Source organism: Amblyomma maculatum, chromosome 3, assembly GCF_055883805.1.
Source record: "Amblyomma maculatum isolate TAMU_Amacu chromosome 3, ASM5588380v1, whole genome shotgun sequence".
Classification (NCBI taxonomy): Eukaryota; Metazoa; Arthropoda; class Arachnida; order Ixodida; family Ixodidae; genus Amblyomma; species Amblyomma maculatum.
In genome coordinates this window covers 113,881,334-113,907,632 of record NC_139346.1, presented here as the reverse complement: position 1 = coordinate 113,907,632, position 26,299 = coordinate 113,881,334, and the positions used below count along the sequence as shown (strand labels likewise).

The following is a 26,299-nucleotide window of genomic DNA, read 5'->3' as shown; positions in this document are numbered from 1 at the left end:
TGCGACTCCCGGCGTTTCGCTGATCAAATCAGCGTAAGCGGCAAACACCTCCGAGATCTCGAGGCGGTCCTGAGTAGGTAGGTGTGCGAGTTTCTCCGCATCTATCAGACAACCACCACATCTCTCAGGCACAGACCGAGGGGTGTACTCGATTTCACCAAACTCCTCGTCTTCCTCGAAAACTATTCCGACATGGCTGACACGTGCGTAGTAGGGTCGCAGCCTGTTCGCATGCACTATCGCTGTAGCCTTATTTCCCTTGTCGATTCTGTACGAGTTCTGCCTCTCTTGCGCGGTTACGACGAATGGACCGGGCCATTTGGGGGCCATTTTACTGCCAGGGTCTGTGTCAAAGAGCAATACCTGGTCTCCGACGACAAACGTCTTGCTCCGTGCGCGCCTGTTATACGCCTGCGCGTAACTTCCCTGACGTGCGCTCGACGTCAAACCCGCTACTTCTGCTGCTACTTCTAGCTGCTCGCGTAGCTGTCGCAAATACTTCGCGGGTTCTTCCCTGAGTGTGTTCGGGAGGGGTCGGGAGCCGGATGGCTCCCGACATATACTTGGCACGAGGCCTTCCCTAGCCACGGTTATCTCGCTATCGGTATCAATTATAGCTGTCGCCGGTATCCCTGCGCACTCAATCTCCACCTGCTGTAGCTTCGATTTGCGTACCTCGTCGAATGACTGGGGCGTTTTCATGTCTGCTACTAGGGTTGTCTGGGAGGTTACTGACGCCGGTGTTTCGCATGCCTCTACGTTGGCTACAGCTACTTTTTGAGCTCGAGCGCGTTTCTCCTTCTTCTGCACGTTTTGTGAAGCGCGAGGGCATTCCTTGGCTCGGTGGCCAGATGCGCGGCACTTATAACACTGAATTGGCCGTTTGCTATCATTGTTCGCTGCTTGCGAGGGTCCCTTCGGTTTTTCCGCATACACAACAACTTGTTTCGCTGCTCGCCCCTTGCCCTTAGCATGTTCGAACGTTTGGAGAACGTCGGATATTTCATCCGGTTTTAGCCACCTCTCCTCCTCACGAAGACGCACATACTCTAAGCCCTCAGGGCTCAAGCTACCCTTTATGCGATCTGCGATGATCAATGATACCAGGTCGTCTTTGGTTTCTACGTCCCGTGACCGAAGGTAGTACTGAAAGTACGTCTTAGTGCGCGAGGTGAACTGCGCCCAAGTTTCATCGCGGCGTTTCGTCGCGCGCTCAAAGCGTTCGAGGTGTTCTGAGGGGTTAAGCTTCAGCTCCTTTAAAACGGCTGTTTTTACCGACTCGTAGCTGCCGCCACACTCATCGTCCCCGAGGTTACGGAGAAGGTACCTGACACGCTCAGCTAGTGCTGGCATAATTAAGTGAACGCGGCTTTCGTTTGGCACCTTGTACGTCGTGAAAATTCTCTCGACTTCCTCGAACCATAATGGCACGTCCGCGTCACACGGCAGCTTCAGTCCCTTAAGGACTTTAGCGCATTGGGAGACTGGATCGGGCCCCATTCGACGCTGATCGTGAATGTCTGACCTTACAGACGTCTGCCCGCTTCCCGCTATCGCCATTGCAACCGCTGGATCTAGCCCAAGTTTCTGTAACTCTAGGCGTTCCTGTGAAAGAATTTTCAATTTTTCCAGCTCAAAATCTAGTTCCATGCGGCGAATTGCAACCGCATCGGATACCGACATCTCCGCTACTTCACGTAGCGCTCCTGCTACAGGCTGAGTTGTCGTTTGCTGCGACTGCTCGCTGTCATCTGTTATATCTCCACCTGTCTCTCTCTCGCCTACGCTCGCCATCATGCTCCGTGTTAAAACCATACGCCACTTTACACTTGAGCCATAGCCACTTCAACAAAGCGCAAGAAATCCCGCTTACCCGTGCTGGTGTCGCCAGTTGGGGCCTCCGTCCCTTGGTGCCGCAGCGTCGTCGGAGTCCTTCCCCAGAACGCTGCCTCTGGTTCGGGGCCTGGATCACCTTGCTGCTTCTGGCTGGACGTGCGGACGCTTGTTGCCTAGTGGGTTCCCAGGGCCTGGGTGCTCTGGGTGATGCTCGTTGTCGCTGGTCGCCGAACCCTGTCGTACTGCGCCAGTGATGTTAAGTTCGTGTTCGGCAGGTAGAGAAGCAGAAGACGATGATCTGATGATGACCAGGAGGAGATATATATTTACAGAAGCAAAATAGTTTACATTGGCAAACTGTAAGTTATAGTAACAAGAGTCACACAGACAACTGCAACTTAAAACAAAATAGACTCTCGCACAGAGAAGTCACTCTACAAGCCCTTACTTTTCTACTGAGCATTTCGGTTAAAGCCTAGGGACTGTAAATACGTGCTAAGCATGGAGCCTCAATCTTGACTGTCGAACATGGTCCGAGGACCGCTTTTTGATACCAGACATCAACAAAGACCCAAGGGCGGTCACCTTAGGTGATCCGCCCCAAAAATGAAGCAGCCAATCAAATTATTTAAAAACATGCCACAACCCCAGTGGGTTGGGAATAATCTCGGACCCAGGTTCTTAATTACGTCAAATAAAAATACAACATTCAAAACACACACTCTTTCCACTCGCTGGTCCCCAAACCCTCTCACACGGCGCCTGTCTTTGCCTCCCCTCTTCAGCGTGTTTGCGACGCGACCTTGCAGCTGGCGCCTTTGTGAAAGAAACGCCGCGGGGGATCTCGAGACTAGGCCACCCCGCCGTCCCGTTCGAGGAGAGGAGGGGGGGCACTGTCCCAGAGCAGTGTAGCGTCGCTGTTGCTCGCACCCGATGAGCCGCTGCGTGGGGGCTAAGTGCCGCACCTATTGTCGCCTTCTACAGGGCGTTTAGTGAGCGCTTGGGGCAGGGCAAAATGGCTTCATTATCGGGGTCTCTCTGCCCCGATGTTTCGCGACACAGCGGGAGATCGCTGGGCTGATTGCCTACTTGGGAGGGCCGAGGGTCGCGCCCATTGTCGCCTTCTGCAGGACATTTAGTGAGCGCTTGTGGCAGTGCAAAAAGCTTCATTAACGGCGTCTCCCTGCACCCATGCTTGGTGCCACGGCGGGACATCGCTGGACGGGTTGGCCGTAAAGTGGTTCGCAGAAGCGTGCCACTGTTGTTCCCGGCTGATAATTGGATGCGTCTGTCGTTCGCTTCCTGGCGACGCCTCGGGGCGAAGGGGCGAAACAAACCAAGCCTCCCGCGCGGCCGCGCGCCCGCACCCAAGAAAAGGGGAGAAAAGGAGAAAAAAACAACAACAGCGCTCGCTCCTTGGCCTCGGCGCGTGGGGGTTCGACCGCCAGCTCGACTCCACGTGCGAGTCGCTTTTCACTGCGGCCCCACGCCCACCGTGCGAGGCGGAACCTGTTTTTACCTTCGCCCAACTGTCCGCCGTTCCACGTGCTCTGACCTTCCTCCGTCTGTGTTTGCATACGTTTTCTTTTTGCGTTGAACCAGGAAGAGGGGGGGGGGGGGAGAACGGCTTTGTGAATTCTGGGTCAGCGTGGTGCTTATAGCGTGCTGTGTGTTCATTGTCTGTTTGCCCCTATCCTTCCTCTGACGGGTTGCGCAAAGCAGTGTTGACCGAGTGGTAAGAATTTCATCTGTCGTCTTTGGTGATATTGACCCTCGAAACTTTGACCACTTTTACCATGTATTTTGCATCTGTTACGCACGTTGTTGCTCTACCGTTCGTTCACGAGGGAAATAACAAGCGCTTGCTATTTCAATGCAGCAAGCGAGTAACGTCTAGCTCATAGGAAAGTGAGCAAATTTCGCAACAACCCGCATCGACACGGCAAAATATTTCAAACTTGTTGGAACCTCGTCGTTCTTCGACCCTGAGTTGCTGCAATCACTCGGAATAATTGTTTGCGACGTAGTGGCAGAAATGGCGAGCGTGTTCACTGGCATGTGAAATAGCCTTAAGGGAGAGTGGAATGCTTTCATGTTGTTCCTTTCTTGTATGCCGACATTTTGGCGCACATAAATTCCTTCCGGTGAGCAATTTCTCGTTCTAGATCATTGTGCCGACGTTTTCTTACAGTCTTCTTTGAGTTAATCTGTCCCACTGTAGAGCGTGCGGAGGAACGTAGACATACTGTTTACTTTCATTCATGCTATAGAAAACAAAACTTTTCTCTAATTAATGTGTTTAGCATATCCAGAAACGTGTATTGGCGCATTTGCATGAAACTAAAAGCTTAAAAACGCCATATCTATAAGTGATGAAGTAAGCGTCATAATGTAGAGAAGCGTAAATATAACATTTGTTTTTGAATATTTTAATTTCGGTGTGTCGCACGTCTCATTAGGATTTGAAAGCAGAGTAATTAGTTGCAAGACAAAAGTATATTGTTTTCAACTGTCATAAGCTTAAATTTTAAAAATACCAAGAAATATTCACTTTTTTTACATCTCACATGTATACCTGCAATATGTTTTTTGTTCTTTCATTTGTCACTACACTAGGCTCATTTTGTGAAAGGAGTGGTAATGGAATGTGGCTTTGATGTAATTAATGATAATGTAATGATCTGACATTTTACTGCTAGATTCAAGTTAAATCAGGAAGAGCAGGTACCTTTCATGCAGAGCAAAAGCTTTCAAGTCATTTGAGTTCATCTGTTGACAAGGCTCTGTAGCTAATTGGTTTTGCACCTGCCCGCCGCCTACAATTTTGCCTCGACATCATTAAATAACAGCATACCCAACTGGCGCAACAATCTACATTATTGGGGGTCACTGCGACGCTATTGTAACAGCTCAACGCAGTTTCTAATAAGGTGTTGTCTGCCATCTTTTGAGACCAATTCTGGAGTTCGGCTGTTTTCATTTCTCTGGCAGTCCTTAATACAAACTACGACCTTTGTTGCTACTGGAGAGGCGCACTTTACGACTATGTTTGGGATTACAAAAATCAGTTTTAAATGCAGTCCTTTATTTATAGGCTCGTGTTCGAAACTTGAACTCTTGGTTTGAGCTCCTCGCTGTGCGAACCTTTTTACGAGCACTTGAACCTCTGTCTGGAGTGGCTGCTTCCATTTTTATTATACACCAAGCTCAGTTTCTGGATTATCATTGGCCGCAGTATAAGCAACCAAAATTTGTATGTACTCCGTTCTTGTTGTCCGAAAATTGCATTTTAGCCTATTTCAGAAATACCTGTTTGCAATGTTCAAACCACTTCCGCACTCTTCTTTGACCAGTGATTGCCAATAAAACAAAGCACTGGAGAAACTACTGTAACAAATGCCCACACTGAAGATTACCTATTACAATAACCACGACACAAAGCTATTTTCACAATGCCACACAACGGGATGAAAAAGCAGCATTAGGTATTTATTCCCAGGCACTCAACTGGAGTTTATCGGTAAAGATCCTTGATTACACACCAATATTTACTACTGAATCTCTTGCAATTGGTTTGGCCCTTCTAAAAGTTCCCTGTAACGTTACGCACGTAATCATACTCTTTGACTGCCTGTCAGTCATTAGAAAGCCCGAAGATGCGTCTTTTGAAACAAACCATGATGTTTTTCCTTCCGTTACATTTACAGGAAGTGTGTTTTCAGTGGGTTCCGGGGCACTGTGCATCGCTTCTAATATAATGACGGATTATGTAGCAAATTCAGCTCTCAATGGGCTTGTTGTCGGTGTTGTATCGAATGTTATGTTGCGAAATATATCCCGTTTTGAACGGTTTAAAACGTTGCACTCCTTGAGCCAGGAGCCACTCCTTGCGACTACGGATTTCAAGCATATATATTTCAATTGGAATGTACGATATTGTACCTCCAGCCAATGTGAGGTCTCCGTGACTCTCATGCATTGTAGAATTCCTTGCCTCGATCTTTATTTATGTCTCTTGATTCACGTCATCGAATGTTTGTACGTCATGGGATGACGTGGAAACAATTGAACATGATATTCTCTCCTGCCGCAGGTATGCTACTCAGAAAAGAAATTATTTAGAAATACTTTTTTCTCTCCTAGGACTGCCATTTACAGTTCCTGTCCTCCTCTCCTTTGGTGCAATCGTCAAACGGTATGCCATAAAGCCGATGTGTGAGTTACTTCACAACTATAATATTGCTACCGTATGATTTGTGTGTTGCGCTAATCTGTCAACCCTTTTTTCATTGATTTTTATTCCTATCGCCTCAAAATCCCAAATTATTTTAGGAACACTAATTCTTAAGTATTAATTTATGTATCACGCAGTTAAATCGACATCATAAATTCTATTCTGACAGCTACAATGAATTCTGGCCAATCCGCCACTGTGGGCATGTGCCATATGCACTGAAAGAGAAGAAGAAGAAGAAGAAGAAGACCAAATGCAGCAGTGGCGAATGCAATGCAAAGCTTGCTGAGCGGCCGAGTTTTGCACCCCAAACGCTAACAGAGATGGCGTCCAAGGATGCGGGCGTTATAGCCAAGGTGGAGGCCACGACAGCGACCACGCTGTACACAAACGAATCTCAGTTCCCCGACGGGACGGCCGCCCCGAGCATCGCTTGCCGGGCGAGCGATGTTGCTCCGGTCAACTTGGCGGAGCTCCAGGGGAGCGTCAACACTCTTCTGGGTCACGGCCCTTACCAGCGAAGCATGCTTGTTGGCGGCATCCTGTGCGTGTCAATGGTGATCACCCAGTTCACCTCTTATCAGCTCATCGGCCGACCCGTGGAGCACTGGTGCCGGCCGCCCGTTGAACTCGCACATCTGCCCACGGACGCCTGGAAGAATCTTTCCCTCCCCATCGAGGCGGACGGCAGCTTCAGCAAGTGCACCATGTTCGACCCGCTCTTGGAGGTGAGCACGTTTTCCAGCGTTGTTTTTTTTTTGTTAATGTGGGCGTGGGAAACAACGTTTCATTACATGTGCGTAGTGTTGAACGCCTCGAAGTGACAAATGTGCTGACGCACAAAAGTGTAGAGAGCTGCGGATTAATATTAGAACATCTGATGTTCCATAACGTGCGTTGGTGTCGGATGGTGCACGCTCAGTTTGCATTTCGCCTCAGTTGAGAAGAGGTGCCCGGATGGAATTCGAAATCACATCCTCGCAATCAGCAGCCAAACACCAACGGAAGTCGGACACCACTCCAGGTCGAAATAATTATTTAGGAGAGGGTTAGCCTAACGACAAGAACAACTTGAAGCGAACGGTTTCTGAAGGAGAATACCGTCTTGGCGATGAATTAAATCACCATGGACAGCTTTCCCACAGCAGTTGTCCAAACCAAGACTGAATGTCGTTATCCGGCGGACGAGGACAATAACTCCAGAAGACAGTAAATTAGAGGCCGGCATTCGCATTTATCTCGCTAAAACTGAATAGGAATTAGAAGTATTCCTACAGCTTTTGTTATAATTAAGTGAATGACTGGTGTGTCAGCCGTAGTTAATCATTATGTGAGCCACTACTGCTAAGATACAACTGCCCGTGTTGAAAACTGTAGCTTGTCGGTATTAGGTTGAAAATAAAGCATTGAGACTTTATTTTCTGCATTCTCTGGGTTTAACAGTTTTGGGCCACTGCCTGTTTATTCTGAACACTTTTCCGCGACATGAAAAATAAAAGCTCAACGTGAAGAGACTGGAGCAATGAGATATGAGCACACTTTAGGAAATAGGAAGTGGTGGGTAAGAATAAAAGAGCGAGGAAAGTTCGGTTGACTTGCTGGCAATGGGTATTGTCACTGGCTAGGCGCATTTGGCGAAATGTATTTATCGATTTCAGGCTTGATTGTCGTGTTACCGTCAAATGCAAGGAACAACAGAAGACCGCGCCCTCTATTGCGCTGTTACGCTTACGAGGGCGAGCGTCAATGCCGCAGCGTATAGACGTCGATAGGCTTGCCGCGAAGTGCTCAAGCGGCGCTCTCTGTAGCAAAAGAAGTGAAATTTAAAGCAGTCGCTGCATTTCATGGTCAGTGCTTTCTCTGAAGCAGACGTGCATAACATTGCCAGAAAATTGCCAATAAAACAGTAGTTGCGCTCATTAAGTTCCGCAGTACTGACTGCCCATAGACTGCTCAAAACAGCGTGGATAGATGACTCGGAAATGTAAAAGCAAGGATTGTGGTTTCTCGACTGGCTATGCATAGATGCTGCTGAAGTTTAGATTAACCATCGCGGCCACTCCAGCCTCGAATGTCATGCAAATATTTTCCACAGCCCTGCTGACCTGCAACATGCAGAATGAATGTCGCATATTTAAGGGTTTCACGACATGCAGGAAAGCTCTTTGCTGGCGATATTCACATCACTAAAATGTAACGAAGGCGGATGACAAATCGTACGCTGTTACGCTTTCACGGTGGTCGCTTACAAAGGCCGACAACGTGTGGTACGTCTTCGCTTCTTTGTTTTTAAATGGCATAATATTACGTGCTCCGGCGCGCTCCTCGGTTCCAACAATGCGAATCAATCCTGCAATAAACCAACCTGATTGTTGCTTTCAGGGGACCACAGAAGCCTTTGCTATGGTTGAATGTTGGCTCAACTTCGGCGCTGCATATAGTACGGTAACATTCCTATGCGCGCTGATAGTCTCTAGAGCCTAAAGACGTTTTAGTTGCGTGGCTTTCGCTCCTGAGTATACATGGTCTGAGTGTACAGGTAAACGATTACGTCGCCTTTTGTGATATTCAAAAGTAGTGCCGTGGTCTGCGCGTTACAAAAATTGCGTTGCCGGAATTCCCGTGTGGTGAACTCGCTGAATAAAAACAAAACTATGGGACGCTTTCTATCGTTCAGTACAGATCAGACGCTGTAGTTGTGTGCTATTGGGCTAGAGAGAAGCAGCTCAGGTAGCTTTCAGCTTCAGTGACGTTTAAAACAATGTTGGTACATAGCTCCTTGCCTTCACGCTTTATACCGTTCGATAAATAAGCTTGGAATAAATTATCTAGGAATATTGTGGACAGTCGCAGTGCCGAACAGTTCGTCGCAAATCTGAAAATGATTGAATGAAGTTGTACTTGTATTCGTGCATTGTTTTTTTGTTTTGTTGATATGCCTCATGCTTTGACTTTCTGTAATTAATTGTGATTTCCTTTGTTGATGTATTCTTGTGATGTAGTTTTTATTTGTCTCTCCCCCTGTTTGGAGTCAAGCGACTGTGCAGTATTTCTAAATAAATAAATAAAATAAATATCAGGTCGGGTGAGTGTAATGACAACGCATTTATACTGCAATAAGAGCGCGACGGAATGATAACTGAAGCTTGTTTCGTTAACTGCTATAATGTCGAAAGTGCGAACGTTTTGGCCGCGAAGGGACTATCGCTCAGCGCTAAGCGCATGACCCAACGCTGGGAGGGCTATCGCTCCCTGAGCTTTTGTGAGCATATGAAGGCATGCATTAAGAGCTGCAAGGTGCACTAGTTCCTTACTAAAAGAAAAGGCTTGGGTTACTCAGTAATAATTAAGGACTAACTAAATATGTGCTCAAATCAAATTTGCTTTCTTCCTGACAGCTCAAGATAGCGGCAAAAAAAAAATACCGATTCTTATTGAAACTAAGATTTGGGAGGATGTATTGACACTTGGCAGAGGTTATTAGTTATCACAATGTAGCATAATTGCGAGACGGTGGCTGCTAATTAGGAGCAGGGGGCCCCTGCAACACAGTTATGAGCGGTTGTGCATCATGCCACTGAAAAGAAAAAAAGCTTGCGCTAGGAGAGTAAGGAAATGAGGCAACTCTTGGTTGAAATTCAGAATTGTTTTTCTATGGAAGCCTGCACTCCGCAGCTTTCTGCCGAAAGCAGAGCAGCAAATGTTTTCTTTACGCTGGGCTCCGCTATGTGTTCAGGCAACGCGAGTCATTGCACAGCACCGAAAGAAGTAGGAGAAGCTCACAGGTATGCCAGGGGTGGGAAATTTATATATAAGTGATTGTCCTCAATTTGAGATGCTACCTCCATTTCATTTCGAAGCAGCTTCATGGAAGCCTACTGAAGCATTTTATCGTTTTTTCCGGCAGCGACATCAAGCACAAGGAAAACTTCGTCGCCCAGAGCAATTATAAATACCGCTGGCGAAATAGGAGTACTTTGAATGGCGGTCGATTAGACTTCCCGGCCACCGCCGCATTGTATCGTGCCCGATGCGTACGCAGCGAGCTTTCTAAACACTAGTTTTTTTTCCCCTGCAGTCGCTAGGTACGGTGAACTGGCGACGGTTTCTATAGCCCTTGGTATGCATTCTCTAGGGGTATATGAAGCTATGTTAACATATAGCGCTACATAACAACCTTTTATTGCAAAATTCAGATATTTTGTGAGCCAACCACTATAAGTAATGGCTACTATCTTTCACAACGCAAGCACAGAAACAGATATCACCGAGGATAGCCTGCGATGACAGATACTACAGACTTTCACGTCGCCATCGATAGGCGGCGCAACTATAACGGAGCTCTAGCTGTACGTACATGCTGAGTTTGGATAACTGTGATGCATATATTACATGCATACTGCCTCGTGTTACACTGCCATCATCATCATCATCATCATCATCATCATCATCATCATCATCATCATCATCATCATCATCATCATCATCATCATCAGCCTGATTATACCCACTGCAGGGCGAAGGCCTCTCCCATATTTCTCCACTTAACCCGGTTCTGTGCTAGCTGCATCCACTTGACCCCTGCGAAATTCTTAATCTCATCCGCCCACCTAACTTTCTGCCGCCCCTGCTACGCTTTCCTTCCTTTGGAATCCACTTTGTTACCCTCAGCGACCATCGGTATCCTCTCTTCGCACTACGTGTCCTGCCCATGTCCATTTCTTCTTAATTTCTACTAGAATTTCCACACTGCCATAGTTGCACATTAGGAGTCTTGAGTGCATCGAGCGCACCTAAAAGTCCATACATATAATCGTCGTTGGCTAAATCTTCCTTACCTAATAAATCTTCCTTCCTTAATGATTTTCCTCCTTTAGGCGAGGCTGAATAGTGTGCGCAAGGTTTGTAGCATTGAGAATAAAGCAGCTCCTACCATTTCTTTATGGAGTTTTCCTTGATGGAGCTCCTATATATGACCATGTTCTCTATAAGAACGATGTTCTGCGTGGTGTACTTTGCTCTATATTTCTCGCAAGGTTGTCCTAGAGTATACAGGGTGTCCAAGATAATTAAGCCGATGGTTAAAAAATAAAAGAATTTGAGGTTGGTTATGGAAACCACTTGCACAGAGGTGGCAGCCGTATGGCGCACTACACTTTATATCTTATTTTGCTATTATTTAATTATTTTTATATTTTACAAGACATTGCTTTTGGACAATAAATGTGATTGGGAAAAAGCTTTCTGAATTCCCCAGTTAATTATATCTTAGCTCCAAAGAAAGCCCGCGAAATACAAAAAAAAAAAAATATCACGTGACCCCGATTCGCGCACATTGACGCGATCCCAATAGTGTTTGAGTGAATAAAATTAGCTGCGGCCGTTGCTTGATGGCGCAGTTCCAGCGGTAGGTTAATATATTGGGGATGATTGCAGCGACCGCGGCGAGCTCGCTGCAACTTCCACCTTGATGTGGCCTGAATATCTGACTCGGGCAAATAAATGTCACAGCAAATATCGAAGATCGCAGTCATATCGGCCTGCCACATCAACGGTGCTGTAGAGCCACCACCGCGGCTGATTTCGATCATTAAAAATACGATGGAGAGCAGCACAATTCTGGCGCGAGAATGCGGTGGTTACGAGACGTTTTTTTGCATTTCGCGGGAATTATTCTTGGATCGAAAAAAAGATAAATGTGAGGCTTTCTTTGTCGGAAATAAATTTAATAGGGGCTTGTGAATGTGCTCTATAATATTGCAAATCACATTTATTGTCTAAATAAAATATGTAGTAAATAAGAAAACATATCTTAATACTAAATATTTAATTACAAAAAAAAAAAACATTTCCCGTGGTGCGCAAGACTGCTACCAGCTCTATCCAAATGTGTACTGTTATTGTGTGTTGTAACACAAATGTGTTATTAATTAGACTTGGTTAAATTAAGCTGTCTTTCCTGTATATAAACCCTGCTTTAACACGTGTATTCAGTGTGCAGAGAAAGATACTCACACAAGGTCATGTGTACAGCGTACAATATTATCTGAATGCGCTGATTAGTACTAAATGGGAATTTATGAGGTGAGCTGGCAATTGGATTGGTATTTAGGTGGCGCTGTAGTTCGTACTTTTCAACAATGTTTTAACCATTTCCAAACCGTCTCTATCAAGCTAACTTACTGTCTTTGTGTGGTTAAAAAAAAATGGGTGCAAGGTCACGGTTGTAATGCACTATTAGGACCGAAAAAAATCTATGATTTGAAGAAAAAACTTACAATTCGTGCTTCTGTCACGCAGGACACAGTCCAGGAAAACAGGACTGTTATAGCGTGCAAGGGCTGGGAATACGACATCGAAAACAAGGGCGACAGCATTGTGAGCCGATTCGATCTTGTGTGCAACCGCCAGTTCCTCTACCCGCTGTCTTCGCTCATCTCTTGCCTCGCTTACGCAATACTGACACCCGCGGCGGGTTTCGTGTCTGACCGCGTCGGCAGGAAACCGGTAATAATGGTCTGTGCAGCCGTAGTGGTATTCTCCGTGATCACCAGCAGTGCAGCAAGGACATTCACGTTCTTCCTTATCAATCGCGTCCTAGCCATAGCGGCCGCAAACGGCGGTTACATTCTTACCTTCATCCTGCTTTACGAGGGGACGGGTCCTGCTCAGCGCTGGTTGTTCATGTTGCTTCACACGGCCGTGGCGGCCACCTTAGTGCCACCTATTGTGGAAATCTTCTCGTCGCTGAGACCTGGCTGGATGCTGGCTCAAAGTTTTATCATCACTCCGGCGGTGATCTTCGCTGCGTGGTGCTTTCTGCTGCATGAGTCCCCCGCCTGGCTCGTCGCGACCTGGAAACTTCGTCAAGCAGAGGAGGCCGTGCTCTTGGCGGCAAAGGTCAATGGTCAGAACGTAGATAAAGCCCGCGAAAACTTTCGAGTGCTGGTCAGAGAGCTGAGGAGACTGCATGATAGTCAGCAGCAGACATCCATGGCTACCGCCTCACAAGGCATCCTGGAGGCCATGAGAATGCGGCGGCTCGCAGCTGCGGCGTTCTTCACGAGGTTCACATTGAGCGGCGTCTACTTCGGGCTCCTCCTCACCGATCACGCATTCGACTACCTTTGGCTAGGAATATTCATCGGCTTGTCGACGACTGTTTACTGGCTCATCATTTTGGCGGTGAACCGCTATGGGATACGCGAGACACTATCTGCAGTTCTCGCCATCACGTGCGGCTGCGTCGTCGCGAAGTATTTGCTCATACTCAGCGGCGACAACGTTCTGACTCCCTTCTTACACGCCCTAACGAAGGCTGTGGCTTCCGGGTCTATTAGTCTTGTGATGGGCTACGCAGGTGATATTTTTCCCACGAAGATTCGCTGCGCGGGAGTGAGCCTATCAATTTTTTTCGGCGGCTTCGGGTCGTTAGTTGGAGTATTTATCACCAAGCTGAAGGGGCAAACCGAAGGCGTTTTTTTCAGCATGTACGCGGCATTGATGACAATGTTGAGTGTTGCGGCGGTACAGTGGCTTCCTGAAGTGTTCCTTGAGAAGCCGAATAAGTTGCCCCCGACGGGTTCTCTAGGCCCCGAAGGACGCAAGCTGGCCTTGCAATCCACGCTGAGGCCCGCTAAAGCCAAAAAACGACGTAAGCGTTAATCCCAAGCGAATGCAAAAAAAAAGTACCTCTGTATAAAGACTGAAGCCTATTAGAAAACGTGCCTGGTAAACTGAAATTTTTCAATGTCATGTTGTCATACGCGGTTTGTGTACCCGGCAAACTAAGCTGAAAATGTAAGCGCTTCTTTGCATGCAACTATATACCACCATTTCTTGCAACACAGCGAGACACACGGGACGGGCGCTATGTCTAGCTGTGTCTCGCTGTGTCCTTGTCTGTTTAGCGCTATGTTGCAAGAAAACCGTCACCAACTCGCCCAAGCTTCCATCCTGGTAAACTTTATTATATACCACCAACTGCGTTTTTATTGTTTACTTCAGCCTTGCTTTCCTATAGCTATCCCCTCAATGGAAATTGTAAAATAGGGGGGGGGGGGGGGGGAGTGGGGTTAAAAACAATGATTTATTTGTACGTTTTCTTGCTGTGCCGTTCGTGTTGCGTGCCCTAGGCACTCATTTCTGTTTTTTTTTACACATTAAAGCATAAGCAGCGTCCAACCGCAGAAGAATGAAGAATTGCGTGCCTGCTTTGAAATGTGCACAATTTGTCCATAGTCTTCCATTTCTTGAAGTAAAGTCTTCCCTGGCCATAGCCTTTCAGTATTGACTGCTTCTCGTTCGTGACTATATTTCCTTACAACGTAATTGTTTGCTTCCCAAATTATGCCAATTTCTGACAAAAATCTTAGTGATACTAAAGATTGCAGCACAAACTTGAAACATTTGCACAATGTTTTATAATTTTAGCCGAAACAACTATGCGACATTTATCTTTTGATTGGGAATCTGTTTTTGTTTTGTGCAGAACTTGGGTGTTTGGGAAGCGATTCGTAGCAAAAAATTTGAGAACTGAAGAAACGCCTCATATTTTTCTTGTGAAGCTATCGATGCTTTATCGCTTCCTATAGTTTTGGCAAGAAAACTCACAAGATGAAGTAAATGGCTTGTCCTCTAGCGCAGAACCAGAGGAGGTTATTTTTAGAACAAATGAAAGGGTATTTTATTCATCCCCTATATAAAGGGAGGTATTTTAGGGTAAAAGAGAGGAAAATTGTACTCGCCTCTCACTTTGGTGCTTTTATTTGTGTTGAGATAGTTGTTTTATTATACACTGGATTTTTACGAGCAGCATGGTGGGAAATAAATGCTGAATGGGGGTTAATAAGGCAGGGGTGTAAGTGCTGCTCCATTTGCTCCGTTCCACTCTAAACTGCTTTTCCTGCTCCGTCCTGCTCCAAAACGCAACACTGCTGCAAAACTGCTCCAGATTTGCTGCTTAGACGCTCTGCAGTAAAATTTAGCAGAACACGAATTTGTGCTGCGCAGGGGTTATTAATAATAGTTCCTAAAAAAAAGTGATTCGATGCAATTTGATTAAGTGATGGTGAGAAGCACACCTGGGCGATGGCATGCTGTGAGTTCCGTGTACGCGTTCTAGGGGACGCTTTATATAGTCGAAACAATGGCAGCACAATGATGACACAGTTATCTTCTCCAAGCCTTTTGAATCATCAATTGAGCAAGAAGTGAGCAAACTAATCACGGCGGGCATCTCGAGCAGTTAGGAAAGTTGTCCGACAACACAGTACAACTCGAGTTGTTCTAAGGGTTCAGCTGTACGTGAATGCAAGCAGGTACCTCACCATCGCGCCAGTTAGTAACAAGCGTGTAAAGCCTGCATCAGCCAAAGCATACTTATAGCGTAAAGGAATGACGCCACAATGGTGTAAATCATTGGACATATTCTCAGGAGCGTTCGAAGGCCATACGGGCCTATCGCCAACGCGTTTGCATTAAAGAAGCGCTAGATTCGCGCAGCTGAAAACATGCTAGGCACTAGCAAAAAGGCATGAAGCAAAAGAATCTGAAGGAAGGCAATACCACCATTGAGTGCCGTCTATTCTTTTTGAAGGCACTGCTGACTAGTTCCCTGGAATTTTTTCTGCACAGGCATATGTTCAAAACGGACATCCTCAAGACAGAGACGGGTAATGTGCTTTTCATTTATGTCAACTCTAAACTAGTCGTGGGGCTTGAGAAAGTGAAAGTGGCGGACTATACCTTTGAATCTATCATGTCAAATTAGTCCTATTTAATTCAGTTCTGGAGTGTAGAAGCTAACATTTGGTTTGCTGCTAGTTTCCCAGTTTTTTTTTCGGACGTCAGGTGTGTTACATGTTTTGGTTGTTCGTCGTATCTTGTCAGAGATGGGCACTAGTTAGCGAAGCATTAAACGTTTAATAAAAAGTAATCAAATCGCTGTTTTGGCATGTCAAAACTAAAACTGAAATTATTAAGGTTACTTAAAACATCCCAAGCAGCACACCAGCATTGGTCCAACAATGGTTCATCACTGGAAAAGAATGGCATCAATATTGGACTGATATTGGCATTTGGGCATTTTACTACATTCTCCATTCTTGGCCCATCTTTCGTTCCAAGATTGGTCCAGTGTTCAACCAAGCTGGAGCCACCAATGTAGGCACAATATTAGACTTTCCATTCATGCACCATGATTCTTGCCAATACTGTCCAGCATTATACCATCATTGTATTACCAATATTTGTTTAATACCAGCTATTCCATTGATGGCCCATTGTCAATGCCAATATCATACCAATGGTTAGCCATTGCAGGTGCACTGGCTACTCCATTCATGCCGCATATTGTCGATACCAATATTAATCCAATGGTTTATGGGTACACCGGCTACTCCATTCATGTGCCATTGATGATGTCAAGATTACACATTTTGTGGCACTGCCTGTGCAGGCCATAAAATGCAGCCTTTTTCATTCTAGCCATATTCGTGACAGCACATCGAACTTGCTGGGACAATAATGGCCTTTCAAATAGGAGTGGCCATATAAATTCAAATTGTTGCTCATGAGCGACCAGTAGATATTCACAAAACAAGGGCATGGTTCACAAAAAGATAATATTTATTGCAATTGTTACTATAGACGGCAGTTGTTACTAGCCAGCGCTGAGGGCACACACAGCAGCAGTTAGCGGGGCAGTGGCAGGGTTGGTCAGGGCAGGGCGGGCTCTCGGGAAGTGGAAGGGGCCAGGGAGCTGGAGGGCACACTCATAGGCGTAGTGAGGGGGCTGACCCCGCAATTGCATTCACAGGTGGCATGCCTGGTTCGCCAGGGGAGGTTTCAGTATAACGCCTTTTTCTTCCACCCCCCCTGTCACAGGAACCAGGCAGCCACCTGCGAATAAATGCGTGTGCCTCCAAATCGTCCACCCCAACTTTTTCGCAAATGGCACCTGCACAAAAACAATGAGGAAACAAAATTTACAACACTATGACGAGGCATATAAAATCGCGCGCATTATTTTAAGAAGATGTAGAAAATTCCAGGATTCATGTACCGAAATTTATGGTCAATGAGAAACACTATACTGATGAGTTCCAGACTAGTTTCAGCTGCCTTGGGTTTATTAGGATGAAAGACGCACATACATTGCATAGCATGTGCCCTGTTGCATTTTGATCGCCTCCACAGCAATACGGCTGAGACAGCCAGTGTTTCATCCCACACTAGGAATTAGTGCTTGATTATCGGCTGTCTCCGCATATGACTGGCGCGCTAGTTTTTTGCCGCTCCTACGCTTTCTGCGATGTGCAAACAGTTTATACTAATAATCGTTACCAAGAGAATGTTCGGCGACCATTTTCACTTTTTTAAGTGACTAGATATAATATACACAAGCGATCTAAGCCCACGACTGCTGCACTGGCCGCTGGTTAGCTGATATACGCTTTTGACTGGTTTTGTGGGTAGTTCACTTAAACGGGAGCTCACTTAAACGGGTAGCTCACAGGTGCATCATTTTTACACATATACTGCTTGTTCAAGCAAATTTGATCCAAGGGATAAAAAAAAACATTTCGGAGGCAGGCAAAGGAAACCAGATATATATTGCTGGAAGCTACCTTGAGCGCCACAGAAAAGGTTTTGTTTGGAATCCTTATTGACATTATTTACCTAAATTACTGATTAATGACTTACACAATAAATGGTGTTGCTACTTTGAAGAGTACCGGCACAATCCACGTTTGATTATTTGTGATAAAGAACCCTCACGTCTGCATTTTGAACGCCAGATACAATAGGAAACCACGAAAATACAGAAATCTGATTCCCGGACAATACAATTGAGGACTTGGCTTGGCTCGACAGCCCTGTGTAGCGTTAGACCTACAAGTTGCCTATGGTTTCTTCGTCCGCGCCAGCACATCGTCCAACAAGACTGTATTTGTATTAACAGCTGAAAAATACTGTTAAACTCATTTATATCCTTACCGCTTTGTAGTCATTATCCGCATTGCAAAGTTCGGCGCGCTCATTGTAACTCGAGCCTTCATGTGCGCCAAAGGGCCGACGCGAAGCAACCATCTCCAGCATCGCCAGCCATCGCCCTTACTCATGCATGGGGCTAGCAATCTTAGCGGCAGGTTGTTTTGTCCGCTCAAAATCATGTTGTGAGCAGCACAGTTGAGGTGCGCGAATGGGCTGGTAACGGTTTCGGTATCTACATAACCCGGAATTTATCTACAGCTGGAAAAAAAGGTACACATGAGGTTTCTAACCGCAAATATTGAAACAGGGGTTTCCGAACGTGCTCACCGACTCTGTAAGTCCTATTTATTGTCTAAAGTGAATATTTAGTACTTGAAGCGAATAACCTCACTTCCCCACGTACAAAATAAAAATTTTCTGCGCTGTCCTAAGTGGCTGCCAGCAATGCACCACCGGTTTCCATCGTCTGTTTCTAATGGTTTATTTATAACCCTTGGCTCAAGCTATGGGGCGCAGCAGGTGTAATGTAGCTTGAATAAAACCTGCAAGAGATCATATATATAGGTAGATTTGTAAGGTTTACAGATTTCACTTACAAATTCTACAGGAATCGCGTCACTGCGGCCTTTCTTTAAAATTGACACGTAATAGCGCTATATTCGTGGCTAAAATAAAGTAATCAACGCATTAATTCAGCTTAGCAAATGCAGCTGTAACAGAAAGTGAGGGCTGGCTACACCTAAGGTGTGCCTAGCTTTCTAATTTTCTTAGATGGCACAACCGTTCGAAATATGAAATATTAAAAAAAGCCCTTGATATTGGCTTTCTCACAGCGTATTATGGGTGCCTTAGATAAGAAACATAATCGAGGTCCCATGGCCATCTTTCGTTTCCAATGAAATTCTTATATGTGGTGGGCAAGTATCTAGACACAAAAGAATTAACCTTAGTTTTTCAAGATACGCGTAGTTTCCTCGAAAAAAAAACAATTGTATGGTATATCTCTAGAGGTAGAAAACGCTGTTTTTGCCATTTCAAAATGTTGCAAGTTTGGATACCATGATTTTGTCATCTGCTCTTTTTTACTCACTAAATATATGCAGGTTTTATATTTACAAACACTATTAGAAACCTATTTTGTTTTTGCAGTTGTGTTATTAAAAAATCGCAAAATTTTCTTCAGGAGCGATACGCTGCAAATATATTCATTTTTAACCTTATGTACTGGCATATGATGCATTAGGTTGGTTGCACTAAATATGTTTTCACTTCCTGACGCATGTTCTTAATTCCAGGCAGTATCTGGAGCTCCAGACCACTAGGTGTGTTCTCCACAACGCATCAAAATTGCTCAGAATTCGAAAACAGCAGTAAAGGGCAAATTTGCTGCAATTAAAAAAAGATCATCTTCGATTTTCATTCAAATCCCTCTCAAAAATTTTCAGTACCTCAAAAATATCACGGACTAAAAAGTGTTGCGTTATACTGTTTAAAAATATAACATTAAATATTAAACCGAGTGCTTGTGCTGATAATGGCCAAACTCAGCCTGCATTCTTGCAAGATCCAATAATATCTTGGCACAGAAACTATTTTTCTACATTATCTAGGTTCCATTCTTTATTTGTGAAAAAATTTGAAGCTCTAGATTTGTGTGTGTATCTGCATATTATTTTGAAATTGGACAAAAGTAAGAAAATGGTAAAATAAGGAAAATTGATTACAATTGAAGAAACGGCCGCAACATCAATTTTTATCAAAATCTGTGGAAACAATGCAAAGTACTTTGTTAATTTGAGTCAGTAAATATATTGAATTCTGCAAAATGTAATATTAGAAATATAAAAATGCTTGTTTTTGTTCTCTAGATGTGCTTATATGGCTTCTCCTTATGGAATAGGCATCAAAACTTCAATTTAGTATTTGCTTAATTTAGTTACATTTTACCTTAAGTAAAATTTAAAATATTGTCAGCGCTTAACACCGTTTTTCTGCTTCTGGGACAAATACTTAATATAGCTTAAAATGGTATTAATTCACTATTTCTGTCAATTTCATGGCAGAACGCAAGTGAAGGCTGAACTTTTTCTCTGTCCTGCATTCTTTTTTATTGCTAGGTGCAATAGTATTCAATCTAGGTTATTAATATATTATTCCATTTGTCAGCTTTGACCACCACTAACAATACTATATTTTTGAAGATGATTTTTCAATGTGTAATTTTTATAATTACAATCTTAAGCAAATCGCTTTCCAGCATAATACTTTTGGTGGCGTTACAGAGAACACACATAGCAGCTTAGAGCTCCAAATTCTGCCTTAAATTAACAATATGACCTGCGTAATAAACACAGAATATTTTAGTGCAAACAACGCAATGCGTCACGCCAGTATGTAAGGTTGAACATTAACATTTTTGTAGCGCGTTGTTCTTGAAGCAAAGTTTGCGATTTTTTACTAAATCAACTGCATCAATAAAACACACTTTTAATACTTCTTATACAAGTAAACGTTACCCAAATGCGGTGAGTAAAAAACAGTGGATGACAAAATTTTACGCAACCAGCCGGCCTCCAAACGTGCAACTTTTTGAAACGACAAAAACGGCGTTTTCCAGCTTTAGTGATAGGCGTTTTTTTTTTTTTTTTCGAGAATACTACGCCGCATCTGGCAAACCTAAGGGTCATTCCTTTGTGTCGAGACATTAGCCCACGACATATGAAAATTTAATTAAAAAAATGGTCATGGCACCACGATTACTGTTCCTGTCCGAAGACATCCATATTTGTTTTCATTTCGTCTCTTCAACAGGCTGGTTTAGCCAATGCGGTGAATAAAAATATCATCGCATATATTAAAGATTTTCGCGCTATATGTTATACCTAAAGCTACCTATATTGTCACAACTGTCATACATTATTTGTAGCTGAAACATTACAAAAGGGATTCGATTGCAAATTGTTCGCTAGTTAAATAGACGTACGAGATGACACACGTATACTTTGTAGAATACAATTTAGGAAAGAGCAGATACAAACTACAGGCGAATAATGCTATGATATGGAGCATATGTATTACTCCGGTTAACAGTAAAAAAATCAACTTTTAACACATTAATATATTCGACAAACTATTGCATGCTCACATAGGAACACTATTAATGAGCTCATCCACGCATCTAATGTCAATGGGCATTAGACGTGTGGATGACTTCGTTTTATTCCAATTCGTGCGTCACTCAAAATAATTGAACGAGAAAAAAGTTAATGTCTACACAATTTTCAGTGAGTATACCACAAATTGTACTAAGGTGCTTCGTATATGTCACATCACCTAGCAAGTGAAATGGGATAACAGAAGTAATCAGACTCTAACCCTGATCAGCATTTCGCTTTTGCGCCATCTTTGTAAGTTTTTAGGCAGGCTTTTCCACTGATTATCCTCTTCTTTATACCCCTGCCACCCACAAGACACAAATCTTCTGGGGGCACCGAACTGTTGGTTTTCGCACCAGTGATACAACTTAATCGATCCATTTATACGTAGAAAACACTCTCGATGCGCACCTAAAAAAAATGAAAGCATGTATGTGTAGGCGAAATCATTCACCAGCGATTTAATAATATGATTTGAACAATAAAATCAAAGGATCACACTCGAAGTAACAAAAAAGTGGTGGAGAGATAGGAATTGAAGCAATGAAAGGCGGTTGCTTTCTGCAAAAAGCCAATAGCAAGAGGTCCACCGTCTATAAGAATAGGCAATAAAAATAAGGCATATTTAAAAGTGCATGCAGCAGTTACAGTGATGCAGTGCTACCTTTTTTTAGGCAGGCTTTTCCGCTGATTTTCTTCTTCTTTATTTCCCTTCCAACCACAGGACACATATCTTCTGGGGGTTGTCGGTTTTCGCACCAGTGATACAACTCAATCGATCCACTTCTACGTAGAAAACGCTCCCGATGCGCATCTAAAAAAATGAAAGCATGTATGTGCAGGCTAAATCATTCACACATGATAAAACAATATGATTTGAACAATGAAATCAAATGATCACACCCAGAGCAACAAGAAAGTGGTGGAGAGATAGAAATTGAAGCAATGAAAGACGGTTGCTTACTGAACAAAGCCTATAGTAAGAGGTCCTGCGTCTATAAGAATAGGCAATAAATTAAGGCACGTTTATAGGTGCATGCAGCAGTTAAAGTGATGCAGTGTTACCTTTCTGTTTCACTGCAGTGATTGGTATAAATATTACAGCAATTGCTAGGCATCTCAGGTAACCCCATTGAAAACTTCATCCAAGGTACCGAGGAGCAGTGGCGTGTTATTTGCAGCTGTTAACGGAAAGACAGGCTATCCTATGAGTGCATGCGCATTTCCTCCTTTTTGTATACTTGAATAAAAGCGACTGAACAGTGAGTGTTGTAAGAGGTGCAGCGTCCCTAGGAATGGGGAACAAAATTAAGTTTTAGTAAACAGAGGTACAAAAAGAAGCAAATATGCCTGCAATAATAGCATGATGGCCTACCTTTTGAACAACAGCTGTAAACAACCTGTCACTGCCAGTCGGTTCTTTAGATAGGCTTATCAATGCCACAGCTTAAAGCTAAGAGCAATATGAGTAATGTTTATTGCGGTCACGGCCGTAAACAATTCTAGCAGAACACTCCATTACTGTAACTATTCAACCGTCCATTTATACATATCGTTCATTAAAGAACCATGCACATCATATTAAGTTGCTCTTTTCTACTCCCAAATGATTTCCTATAGAATTAGAATACGTGGATCGCTGCTTCGGTTTCAACATTCTTGCACGATGGCTATGGCGTGCACTTCATGCATACGGTACGGCACGTGAGGTACAAAGAGCTGTAATTGCCGAACAGGCGGACCTGACGTCCTGTCCCATTTCGCCTGAAAGTGCGCGCCGTCATCGAGCGCTTCGCGAGCAATATATTTCGGACGATATGGTTGCCTCATACCGGCCGTCAATGTTTTGTACATTGTGTCCCGCGTGCACGTTGTTTACTTTGCAGTGACAGGGACGCAGTGCACACACGGCTGATGTGCCTTTTTGCTTGTATTGTTATTTTCCCCCGCCCTCGAAGCGCGTCTGCGAAATCGCTCTCCTATTGTCGCCGCTTTCTGATAACGCCCTCACCTGAAGGCACGTGCTCAGAAGGGGGGCGTCGATTAAGAAAATTTTGAAAAGGGGCTCACTTGCGCTGTTCACGGCTTTCAATTCCTCAATATGATATTAACCATTGTAAAAGTGGAGGTTCATTAAAACTTAATTATAGCCTAGTCATCAAGCGGCATCACGCTCATGTCTGCCCCACTGTAAAATTCGCTTGCACAGACGGCACGAACAGTTTTCAAAACTTCGTCTGTACATCTGAAAACAAAAAACTGCCCTTAACTCTTAACAAAATCGAAAAACTGTGTGAACATGGCTTCCTGCGCGCAGAAGAGAGGCTGTCCAAAATATATGTACAAAGACGGGCGCATAGTGTCTGGTTACTAATTGATTGCGGCGCGCTGCACAGTCAAAAAACTGCGCAAATGGCTGCCTGCAGTGTTCCGTCACGTGTTGGTGGCATACACACCTGTTACGCACGGCTCCTCTATTTTCGGCGCGAATGCTATTCATATCGCGGCCAAAGTCCACGCACTTGCTTGCATGTAACCCGGACGAAAATTCGCTTAGTTCTTGAAGTCATGCTTCGCGCAGTTGTTTCGAGGAGAATAAGGAAAGAGAACATTTGGGACTGGTAGGAGATTATATAGAACCAATTATGAAGCAATGGCATGCTGCAAAGATATATACTCACGGTCTAAGATGACGGCGTTCACTGAGTCTGATAATGCCGATGGTATCCCGCCGTTGCTGTAATCCGTACTCCGGCGACATTTCACAGCTCAGCTATTCACTGATATGTAGCAAGCATTAACCGGAGCACATGGACATGTATAGGCGCGAGAGAAAATTATGCACAGCACAATGAAAAAGAAAATTAATGAGGGAAGAAATTAAAGAAAGGTTTAAGAAGCTGTCACAAGTCTTGTAGCGTCTCCAACAAGCTCTGAAATGAACGCTTCGGGAGGAGGCCGCACAGCAGCGCAGCTTGGGATGCTGTCTGTTGTGTCTTGCACGTAGACGCGTAGGCGAGGGGGAACAACGACCCGCTCAACCAGCGCGTGATTCCCGCCGCGGTGTTGTGTTCGCAAGGGCTGCGCGTGGGAACGAAGGACCAACGACCCTCTCAACATTCCATTCCTCCTTTACCCAGCCCTCTTCTGCTTGCACCGGCCAGCCGTGACTTCGGACCGTGCCGATGAGCGGCCGCCAGCGCGCACCGCTCGAGTCGAGTTCTAATAAATAGTTTTGTTTTGTGTGTTCGCAAACGCATTGTTTCTTCAAGCCAACCACGGACAAACATTTTCTAAAAAAATAGAAAGCCTCCCCATCTACCATCCACATTCTTGCGTAAATCCATACAGCTGGTGCATCGACAAATGCGCGCGTCCCCTCCCTTTCGCCACCTATGATCGAACAAAGGATGGTCGTCCGACCTTTTATATTTACTTCAAAATATTATATGCTGTTGCGTGATGACTGATTAATAACGTCAAAGAGGCGGAGTTCCGAGCTTCTCTTCTATTCTGGCCAAGTTTGGTTATAGATTATACAAATTATGCTCAAGTTAGCTAGCTGAAAATTATCCGACTAAGTATATACATGTTTTTATTTGTATTCAGTTAATGTTCGCTTTTCGGGTATGAGTAGATGTTTTTATAAAAATTCTAAACATCGGAAACGAAAATTTTCCTAATTTGCAGGCCTTTATTTCAGAAAAGGTTCATGGTAGAGCAGCAAAAATTCCACAATATGTTCTCAGCATAATTATTCGCAAACAGCTAAAGCTCATATTTTTATGACATTTGGATACAGAGATACGATCGCGCTAATTTACAGAAAACAGCGAACATTGAAAATTTTTAGGAAAACAAAAACAGTTTTCACATTGTTTAAACTTTTTCCACCTATTCTACACTACCTCAGCTGTCAAAACCATTAAAACACCTTGCATAATTTTGTTGCGCAAGTAATTATGGCCGCATCGATAAAACCTTTGTCCAATTATAGCGCACCGCGCTGTTCTGAACATTCTACGGAATTTGTGAATTGTTCAAGGTTTTTAAATTTTGGCATATAATTTTGTAACAGGGAGAAATATATTTACAAAAGAGGATTAAAGATATATACATTGAGGAACAGCCAAGGAGCCAGGCTACGAGGGCCGCCCATTCGACGCACTTCTTTTTCTTAATCTTCCACAAACGAGCGCGCCACTTCGTCCTCATCATTCTCCAGCTGTAACAATATTTCTTCGCTCATGTTTTGTCTCGACTTCGCAAATCGACGGTGACAGACACAGCAATGAATGATTCAGAATCAATTTTGTGCGCGTCGAGGTCCTGAAGCGCTGTGGCATCAGGCTATACACAGACGTTTTTCGCAATCACCTTCACCTTAACGCGGATTGCACAAAAAGACGATAACGTTCAATGAGCAAGCAACGTATTCCAAATCATTTTAGTAGAATGAAAGAATTGGAAAGGGCATGGAAAACTGCCTCATTAAAACAGTGTTTGTAGGCTGCATTCGTTTTTTCGAATGACTCGACAGCGCACATTATTTTCATTCCTGTACAGTTTTTTTTTATTCCTTTGCCACCGCCTAGCGTGGTTGGAATGGTCAAACTCTAAACTAATAGGCGGAAAAAACTATTTTTTTTTGTTTATTGGCATATATATGTTGTGCGCCATATAAATGTACCGGGGCCTTCATGCTCGCAGTCTGCACAAAAAACTGTCTTTTTTTTTTACCACTGAGTGAATGCCCAAAACTAAAATGGTAACCTCGCGAGTCTTCCGGCTTTTCATTTTCCAGTGATTTACACACATCGTATTCGGTCCTTTCTCCAGGTAAACAGACGATGCTGCGCGTAGTTCCTTATGGATAATACAAAAGCACTAGAATAAAAACATCGCTGAGAAAATGGTCATTTGTTCCTTCAACTTGAAGCAACGTTTTCCTTCTCGGCAATGAAAAATCTACCTTCTAATCACTAATTTAATGTCACATGAACATGCTATGGCGACACGATTTCGTTTTTATGCGCGTTCTCACTGACAACTGGATTTGTACTATAGGTTACGTATA

At 44.2% G+C, this 26,299-nt stretch overlaps 1 protein-coding gene and 1 long non-coding RNA gene across 2 annotated transcripts; one reads left to right on the top strand and one right to left on the bottom strand.

Moving 5' to 3' along the window:
- The first annotated feature begins 6,393 nt into the window (after positions 1-6,393).
- On the top strand, positions 6,394-14,590 carry LOC146195738 (organic cation transporter protein-like). The gene is made up of 3 exons (XM_084596846.1): positions 6,394-6,798; positions 12,371-13,430; positions 14,562-14,590. The coding sequence occupies exons 1-3, from the start codon at positions 6,394-6,396 to the stop codon at positions 14,588-14,590; spliced, it is 1,494 nt and encodes a 497-aa protein (XP_084452972.1).
- A 2,091-nt stretch (positions 14,591-16,681) lies between these two features.
- LOC146195737 (uncharacterized) lies at positions 16,682-24,018 on the bottom strand. The gene is made up of 3 exons (XR_014705590.1): positions 23,904-24,018; positions 21,887-22,036; positions 16,682-17,030 (listed from the first exon to the last, which is right to left on the bottom strand). It is a non-coding gene; the product is annotated as an uncharacterized LOC146195737 (long non-coding RNA).
- Positions 24,019-26,299: the final 2,281 nt, after the last annotated feature.